The 8,604-nt window shown below is 56.4% G+C and overlaps 4 protein-coding genes across 4 annotated transcripts in view; 2 read left to right on the top strand and 2 right to left on the bottom strand.

Annotated features, from left to right (window-relative positions):
- Positions 1–237: 237 nt before the first annotated feature.
- ACA1_378760 (uncharacterized protein) lies at positions 238–594 on the top strand (the record flags this gene model as incomplete). Its single annotated transcript, XM_004337681.1, has 1 exon — positions 238–594. One exon carries the CDS (start codon positions 238–240, stop codon positions 592–594), a length of 357 nt encoding a protein of 118 aa, XP_004337729.1.
- A 116-nt stretch (positions 595–710) lies between these two features.
- On the bottom strand, positions 711–4,893 carry ACA1_378750 (uncharacterized protein; the record flags this gene model as incomplete). The annotated part of the gene is made up of 13 exons (XM_004337680.1): positions 711–1,081; positions 1,175–2,005; positions 2,079–2,294; positions 2,615–2,759; positions 2,877–2,991; positions 3,104–3,201; positions 3,365–3,459; positions 3,562–3,637; positions 3,795–3,922; positions 4,034–4,204; positions 4,289–4,336; positions 4,485–4,619; positions 4,800–4,893. 13 exons carry the CDS (start codon positions 4,891–4,893, stop codon positions 711–713), a joined length of 2,523 nt encoding a protein of 840 aa, XP_004337728.1.
- Positions 4,894–5,265: 372 nt separating this feature from the next.
- On the bottom strand, positions 5,266–5,649 carry ACA1_378740 (Saposin family type B, region 1 protein; the record flags this gene model as incomplete). The annotated part of the gene is made up of 2 exons (XM_004337679.1): positions 5,266–5,547; positions 5,587–5,649. 2 exons carry the CDS (start codon positions 5,647–5,649, stop codon positions 5,266–5,268), a joined length of 345 nt encoding a protein of 114 aa, XP_004337727.1.
- A 512-nt stretch (positions 5,650–6,161) lies between these two features.
- The window catches only part of ACA1_378630 (uncharacterized protein), a gene marked incomplete at both ends in the record, with an annotated part of 3,004 nt that continues 561 nt past the window's right edge, over positions 6,162–8,604 (top strand). The window contains 11 exons of the mRNA XM_004337678.1: positions 6,162–6,262; positions 6,379–6,457; positions 6,548–6,671; positions 6,789–7,024; positions 7,047–7,184; positions 7,277–7,369; positions 7,459–7,564; positions 7,661–7,770; positions 7,879–7,952; positions 8,094–8,149; positions 8,247–8,518. Of these exons, the coding sequence (XP_004337726.1) occupies positions 6,162–6,262; positions 6,379–6,457; positions 6,548–6,671; positions 6,789–7,024; positions 7,047–7,184; positions 7,277–7,369; positions 7,459–7,564; positions 7,661–7,770; positions 7,879–7,952; positions 8,094–8,149; positions 8,247–8,518 (1,389 nt within the window). The remainder of the gene's footprint in view (positions 6,263–6,378; positions 6,458–6,547; positions 6,672–6,788; positions 7,025–7,046; positions 7,185–7,276; positions 7,370–7,458; positions 7,565–7,660; positions 7,771–7,878; positions 7,953–8,093; positions 8,150–8,246; positions 8,519–8,604) is intronic.

Below are 8,604 nucleotides of genomic sequence, written 5' to 3'. Positions count from 1 at the left end.
CCAAGACCTCCCTTGCGTAGTGCGTAGCGGCCGAGTGCAACTCTGACCGATGTATGTATGGGTGGCGCCAGTTCGTTGAGGGCAACCCCCACGTCGTGGCCAGCAAAAGGCCCCCACCGCCCGCCACCGGCGCACCAACAACAGCACTGCAGGAAGCCAAATCCAATAAATAAATCTATTTATTTATTTATGTTCATTTATTCGACCATTTTATTTCTTTGTTTTTATTGTGCGAAGATGGGAGACAACAAGAAGCAGCGAAAGCAGGTCAGCGAGAGCGGCAGCAGCACGCCCAGCAAGAAGGGAGGCAATGGCAGCAGCGGCAGCGGCAGTGGCAAGAAGCAGAAGAAGTCCAAGGCCAGCCCGGCGACGTCATCTTCCACCAAATCGAAGTGCGCCACAAAGAGCAGCTGCTGGTTCTCGTGGGTGTGGTCGATCATCTGCTTCTTCGTGCCGGCCGTTGTCTTCGCTCTGCTGTGGTGGGCCTTCAAGCCCCAGATCGACACCGTCATGGAGGGCTACGTCGTGCCCGCCATCCACACCGTCGTCCTGCCCATCTTCCCCAAGCTCACCCCCGCTTCAGTATCTCAGTGAGATGCTTTCATTGTGATAACAGTTGAAGATGAAACGCTCATTTCAATTCGCTTGGATTCTTGCAACAATCGCGATTTTTGTAGAAGATGGAAACATGCGAGTAATGATCACAATCATCACGATGGTGGGGTGGGCGATGCCGAACGCGAGCGGTGGTGCGACCGCTTGCTGCTACGGCTGCTTCGCCGCGACTCCCGCTCGCCGCTGCCGCTGGTCGTCTCGCCGCCCTCGCCCCGGTGCCGATGCCGCGACTTGCGCTCCCGGCGCTCGCCCTCCGGCGTGGCCTCGTCGCCGCGCTCGCCGCGGTGGCGGTGCCGCGACTTGCGCTCCTTGCGCTCGCCCTCCGGCGTGGACGAGCTCTCGCCCTTCGACGCGTCGGCCAGATCGCCGTAGCTGCCGTTGACGCCGCGGCGCTTCCGGCGTGACTCCCTCTCCCGCTCCTTCTCCTCCCTTCGTCTTTCCTTCTCGCTCACGCTCGTCGTCGCACCTGCAACGCACGACACACACGCGCAGCACGACACGCGGTGAGCTGTGAAATGTGCCACGTCAGCAAAAGGGACGACAAGGGTCGTGCGCGTACTGGGGAGAACGCCCATGGAGGCGGAGGTGATGCTCGGCTTGGCGGGCTTCTCGTCGTCATCGTCATCCGAGGGCAGGTCCTCGTCGTTGGTCACGATGAAGGGATTGCTCTTCGTCTTCTTCTTCGCGGCGGCGCCGTCCTTCTTGTTCTTCGGGGGCAGGCCCCACGCCTCGTTGTCATCGTCGTCATCGTCGTCGTCATCGCTGTCCTCCTCCTTCGTGCCCCAGATCGACTTCTCCTTCTTCTTGGGCTTCTCCGCGGGCTTGTGGCCGTTAGGCGCTGCCGACGGCGTCGAGTCAACGTCGGCGGTGACGTCATCATCGTCGTCGTCGTCATCGCTGACCTGCTTGTAGTCGCCGCCGGGCTTGGCGGCCGCAGCAGCCGCAGCGGCGGCGGCCTCCTGCTGCTCGAACTGGCGGCGGAGGGCCTCTGCCTGCGCGCGCTCGCGCTCCGCCTCGCGCTCCTTCCGCTGCCGCTCCTTCTCCTTCAGCTCCCGCTCCTTCTGCTCGCGCTCGCGCTCCCTCTTCTCCCGCTCCTCGCGCTCCCTCTTCGCCTTGGCCTTAGCCGCCGCCGGCGACACCTCTTCTTCTTCTTCTTCGTCGTCGTCGTCGTCCAAATCCTCGTCCTTGGCGATGAGCGAGCGGCCGTCGTCGTCGTCTGAGTCGCCGTTGGCGTTGGCCTTCTGCTCGTCGTCGTCATCGTCGTCGTCGTCGCCGCCCCAGAAGTCGTCGCCGCCACCCTCGGTCGGCGGCACAAAGTCCTCGACCGAGGACGGGGTCTGGGCACTCCGAGCCGCCGGGTCCTTGGCCAGCTTCTGCAAGTCCGCCACCACTGAAACAAAGCGAAACACGAAACGAAACATGAAACACAATTTCATAAAGGAATGAAAGGAATGCGGTCGTACCGTCGCGGACTTCGCGCTTGGGGGCGGTGGCGGCGGGCTTGGCGGGCGAGGCGGCGGAGGAGGAGAAGAGCTTCGAGGTCCACGACATGAGGCCGCCGCCCTCTGCCGGCGCGGTCTTGGCAGCCTCGGCCTGAGCTGGTGGCACGGCGGCGGCCGGGGCACGTTGGGGAGTGGTCGGCTGAGGCGGCTGGGTCGGGCGAGCACTGGCGGCCGGGGCTGAATGAACACACACGCGCGCGCCAATGAGCGAAAGAAATGACACACGCACACACTCGTCGCACGACACGACACGACACGACACGCATGACAGAAGCCGCGCAGATACTTTGGGTGGTCGGTGGCTGTGAGTTGGTGGATTTCGGGAGGGCGTGCGAATACGAGCCAAAGCCGCCGTGTCCCACGCCTCCCCTCACTTCGTGGGCCGCCACCACAAGCGGCATAAAAAGAAAAAATGACACGTTTAAAAAACACTCGATATTAAATAATAAATAATATGAATATCGTATTATCAATAAATAAATAGGCAGGGCGGGTACCGGCGGTGTTGGCCACCGGAGCGGGCAGCTGCTTGGCAGGTGTGGGCTGACGCGCGGGTCCACCCGCCGCGGGGTTCTGGGGCACGCTCGCGCTCCGGCTGCGATTCATCTTCGGATCGTCCGTGAGCGAGGCCGCCGTCACCTCCTGGAAACCGAAATCGTGTAAATAAATAATAAAAAAACAATAAATGGATGAATAATTTCAAAATAACAAATAATAGTAATAAATAAATCAACTAAAAAAGAGAGATGGGAGGCGTACGGTGCCCTTGGAGGATCCGATGGCGGCTCGCGGGGGAGGTCCGTCGGGAAGCACCGACGTCATCTGTGCGGTGGCCTTCACGTTCTTGCGGTTCTCCTCCAGCCACTTGAGATAGCTGCACAACCAAACACACTGTCAATCATCGGTCGTGTGCGGCGTGTGTCGTGTGCGGCGTGTGCGGTAGTGCGTGTGCGTGTCGCTCGACGAAAAGTGGAGCAGAGAAGTACAAATCGTAGTTCTGTTCGGAGTTGACTAAATCGAGCTCTTGATCGGCAGCGTCGAGATCGGCTTCGTTCTCCTTGAGCTGTTGAATGATGTATTGCCGCTGCAGATAACAAAATTTGCGATTAGACATGAATTATTATAATTTTTTAACATAATTATAATTATTTATAATTATTAAAAAAATGGAATTTGTGTACACAAATAGGGGAAATTGTCTGTTCTTGCCGTGCGCACGCAAGCAAAGCTCTGGCAAGCGCCGGTACCTTGAGTTTGAGGAAGGGCAGGTTGAAGAAGCAGCGAATTCCCTTCATGCCGTAGCAGTTTCGCATCGAACACTCCAAGCACCGCACGAACTTGCCTGCAGTAGCCAAGCTGTGCGATCAGGCTGACGCTCGCACGCGATGCGCGACGGACGTGCGTGTGCGTGTGCGTGTGTGCGTGCGTGGTGTGGGCGCCGTACCGGCATTTCTGGCAAACTCTTGCATTTCGTACTCGCTGATCACTCTCTGGTTCTGTGGTACGTCCTTGTAGTTCACCTGGTGGCACATCAAGGTCAGCCCAATAAATAAAATCAATAAAATAATAATATAGCAAAAAAACAAATGATGTTGTTGTAATAATTAGTGTAATATAAAATTGTAGCAATATTTAGTGTGATATTGAATAATTACAACGTAATAGTGCAGTGCGTACCAGGATGAGGACGAAGGTGCTCTTGGGCACATTGGGCAGCTCGCGTTCGATGTAATCGAAGGTCCACTTCTTGCGCGGGTCCATCAGGAACAAGACGGCATGACAGTTCTTGTACACATTCACCGTTTCTGTGTCGTGTGTGTGTCGTGTGTGTGTGGTCGTGTGTGTGTGTTGAACCACGGTTAATACGCGCGCCAGAGTTTCAGGACGGCTGCTGCGCACAGTGCTGCAAAACGTACCAGCGTCGAGCTTGTCCACGGCAAAGCTGCCCTGCGGGTTGACGCCGGGCGTCGTCGCCGGCAGATTCGGGGTCTTGCGCTCTTCGTCATCGTCGTCGGAGAGGTCGACGTCGAGGCCGTCCTCGCCCTGAATCCCGATCTTCAGGTTGCCGCTCTCCTTCCGCTTCGACGCTGCAATCATGTACTCCCGCCAGTCAGTCCATATGACCGACGACATGGACGCTACGACCACCGCAACCACCGAACAGTACGTACCTTTGTCTACGACGTCCCAGACCTCCACCTTAATCTTATCGCTCGTAGCTGTTGTTGTTTCCAACGCCAAGCGAGGTTGGTGAGAACACACACAAGACACAGGAAAAACACGTGTGCGGTGGTGTGTGCGTGTGCGGGGCATACAGGTGTGCGTGCGGTGGTGCGTGTGCGTGCGGGGCAGAAAAGTGGTGTGTACCTTTGTAGTCCCAGGCGATGGTGGCTATTTGTATTTGCTCGGTGCTGCGGTAGTCCTCTAGAAACGACATTCGCTGCAGCCGACGCCAGAGGCACGTTTTGCCCGTGTTCTTGTCTCCCTTGATCACAACTTTCACTATTCGCGGTGTAGCCCCCGAACACACAAAGCAGTGTAAGTCTCCACAAATTTAGACACTTAATTCAATTGATTTAAAGAAGAATAAGAAATAATCAATCAAGACGAGCATGTCCAACATTGGCGATTAATAATCGCAACAAATTTAAAAGGGAGGGAAGTAACTGTTGTAGTTGGCACCGCGCTGGAGCTTCTGCTTCATTTCAGCATCCATCTCCTTGATTTGGCGAGCCTTGAGCTCATCTGGTGTGAGCTTGGTCAGATCCTGCCCCATTCTGGCAAGCCGTGATGCAACCTATCTTTGTAAATGTAAATGTTGTTTCGCTCTGCGTCATTTGTGTCGACTTGGTCCAGCAAAATTAAAAACAAAAGACCCAGTCTGTCGTCTGGCCTCAGACGGGCGCTGAGTTGGCAAATGTTCCAGCACTGAGCCGATGTCATAGCTGTAGTGGTGTTTGTGGCGCACTGCTGACCAGGCTGTTGAGGGGAACTTGGCGATGGGCCTGTGAGCTGAACTCAACACTGCACTCTCCCTTGATTTGGTGCATTGAGTTTACATGAAGAAGCTCTCCACCACCATGGAAGGACCTTATGCCAGATGGGGATTCTTCGAGAAGTGTAATATTGGGTTTGATTTGGCCTACAATCAATTGTTGATGCGAGCAGTTTTCGAGAGCAGGTTGATGATGACAGCCGAGGAGGAGGGGCAGGCGCCAACGAGTTCGCAGGCTTGCTCGGCGGTCTTTCCGCTAGAGATGGCCTGGAAGAGGACGGGCAGGGTGTTGGACAGGAACTGGTGGCAGGTGGTCGCCAGCGGCTCGGGAGCCAGCGCGCAGATCATCTCCAGAGCCAACACTATCTCCGTGGTGGTGAAGTTCTGAGCCAGTAAGCCGCCGATGGCCTGGCAGCCAAACTCGCAGATGGGGCACTCCGCGGGGTCGTAGGCCGAGCGGGGGGCGGCGGAGACCAGGTGGGCCGAGAAGGCCAGCACCACGGCCACGCTAATCATCATCCACGTCGTGAACTTCATCTTTCCTCTTTCTTAGATCGGTAACACAGTGCGTCCCTTGACCGCAACAAGACCATAAAGGTCCAAGCTACCAAATCGCGACTGGGTCAAAGAGAAAAATAAAGAAAAACGAAATGCGCCAGCTAATTAATTAAAATAGTTATCTCCGGTAAATAAATACTCTTTTAAAAGAAACAAGATCATGAGGGGTACCTTGAAACAGTCGCGGACGGGGTGGAAGGAGTGGTGGCCGCTGGCAGTGGCTGCCTGTTTCCTGCTCATCTTCTTCGTCTTCCTCTACGCCCTCCCCCACGAACAACTCCCGTCCGCCGGTTTGACTCCTCCATCGACTTTTCCCTCCATGCTTCACGCGTCATCTTCTTCTTCTTCTTTCATCTTCTCATGTCATTGTCAGTGCAGGCACTGTTGTCGAGTCGGACATTGAACTCCGCCGGCCGCCTGATGGACGAGCAAGTCGATGGGACGCCGACCAGCGAGTGGCGTGGGTGGTGCCCTTCCTGGCGGCCCCGGCCATGCCGCGCTACGCCACCTTCTGCCTTCGCACCGTGGCCGCGTCCGCACCCCACCTCCACCTCTTCCTCGTCTACGAGAACGCCACCATGATCCTCCCCGAGTGCGTAGACCCCAATGACCCTTCGTGTGTTGTGTTGGCCGTGTGGTGGTATGGACAAGACTTACATCTTCTTCTGCTTCTGCTTCTTCGACTTCTTCTTGGTTTGCTCTTTGTAGAGTGCAGGCGGACAACATCCACTACGTGAGCATCAAGGAGGGGGAGGTGGCTGGGCGACTGCTGACCGTACTCAAAGGGGTTCGTGTGCGCACGCGCGAATCCATCACGATCGGCCCGTACACTGATCAGCAGGTGGTCTCTCTTCTCTCTCTCTCTCTCTCTTTTCAGGGACTGGGCAGTGCGTTGGTGAACGAGAGAGATGAGGCCAACGTGAAGAAGCTGCTCAGCCTCAACCCACGAAAGGTGGGGGTCTACAAACCGCTCTTCGGTGCCGCCTTCCATGACATCATCGGTACCATCTCCCGAAAGACCTTCAATCGAGTGATGATGATTGATGGTATGGTGATGATGGTGGTTGATGATGACGACGATGCTAATGGTAATGGTAATGGTAATGGTGTTGTTGCAGGCGATTTCTCACACTGGGCGTGGGGCGACATCGACACCCTGATCGGCGACGTGGCGGGCCTGGTCAGCGCGAAGGACCTGCGCGAGTTCGACATAATCTCGTTCAACACCGGCAGCGGGTTGCTGTATCTCCAGGGCCAGCTCACCATACTTGCCAACCGACCCGAAGTCAACGACGCCTGGAAGGTACAGCTCGCCATCGTGTTCATCATCTTCATCATCGTCTTCATGAGCATCGTTCGCGATTGCTCAACTGAAGCGATTTGTGAATGTCAAGAACGAACCGAGCGCTGTGAGCCTGACGTCGGCCAAGCCGGCCTTCGCGTGGGAGGAGACCAAGTTCTCGATGTGGGCCCTCTACAGCAGCAGCCTGCGCGCCAAATTGATGCCTCTTCAGGTGCGCCACAGCTGTCTTTTATCAGCATCGATCATATTGCATTCCACATCATTGGGCCTTGCCTTACGCCACCAATCACACCGCGATCATAGTTTTCGGGCAAGAACGCAAAGAACTGGAAGGACGCCGACGGTCGGGTCTTGATCTGGGAAGACGGGCGACTGCTCCTCCACTCCAACTCTGTGGTACGCCTCTCGAACTCGAGCGCACCGCGTGCACGCGGCCAAATAACCCCGTGCGTGTGGGTGCCTGCGCATACGGTGGCGTGTGACAGCCCACAACGTCGCCACTGCCCGAGCGGGTCGAGGCGCCGCTGTTGTACCAGGACACGTGGACCAGCGCACCGCAGCGACCGGGCCCTTACGTGCTCGAGCGACTGGGTACTCAGTCATTGTTTTTTTGTTTTTTTTTCATCGTCTTCAAGGCCGCCGCGCCCTTCGTTGCCTTCTCATTGTTGTGTATGGCGGCGCTACCAGGTTCGGAGAAGACCTGTGTGTGGTACGGGTCGCGGCGAGAGGCCAAGGGTTACGACCGACGCACGGAGGAGTACGTCGTGTTCCACTACAACTACGAACACGAGGAAAATGTACGCCAGCCCGTCCACGCCGTATTCATGGCAACAACATTCTACAAACATTTTCACGTCTTTAAAAACGTGTGCGTATCATGTGTCTTGTGGTTCGCGCATACATAGATTCCGAATGCGCTGGCGAAGAAGAACAGCGACGAAGTGCACGCCTTGTTGAGTGTGCAACGGATGGCGTGGAAGTATTACCCTTTTGACTTTCATGCGGCCCCACCATGCGACACGCCCGGCGGCGGTAATTGTCCCACGATCGCCTAATATCAACAACCATGTTACGACACGAAGCGTTCCCAGCTGCCTGTTGCTCGTGACCTTTTTCTCAGTTGGCGTCACACGTCGGCGGCGAAGGCTTCCTTTGCGGGCGGACAACAATCTTACGGTACATGGGTCATTTCTCTTTGCCCCCCCCCCCAACAAATCCCTCCTGCTGATGATTTGATGATTTTCGTCCAGCGACGACCCCCCAACGCCACCAGAATCCCAGTTTGCCTACGGTGATGGGAGCTTTCCAAGCGTCTTCTCGCAAGAGAATGGAATGTTTTGGGTCGATAGAACGGGCTTCATCCCCCTCTTGGAAGCGCTCAAGGCCAAGGCCGTGGTGTCGCTGAGGAATCGGCGGATGGGGAAAACGCTCTGGATAGACACGCTGGCGCACTACTACGACGTGGCGCACAAGGGCCGGTTCAAGGAGCTCTTCGGCCACCTGGAGATTGGGAAGGCGCCGACCCAGCTCGCCAACACCTTCCACGTCCTTCCCCTCACCTTCGCCGGCATCAAATCCCACAACTTCGACGATTTCAGGAGGAGCCTCAACGCCGCGCTGAACCAGGCTGC

This window comes from Acanthamoeba castellanii, assembly GCF_000313135.1.
Source record: "Acanthamoeba castellanii str. Neff unplaced genomic scaffold scf7180000084711, whole genome shotgun sequence".
Classification (NCBI taxonomy): Eukaryota; Discosea; order Longamoebia; family Acanthamoebidae; genus Acanthamoeba; species Acanthamoeba castellanii.
The sequence above is the reverse complement of the archived record's forward strand: the minus strand, read 5'-3'. Positions and strand labels throughout refer to the sequence as shown.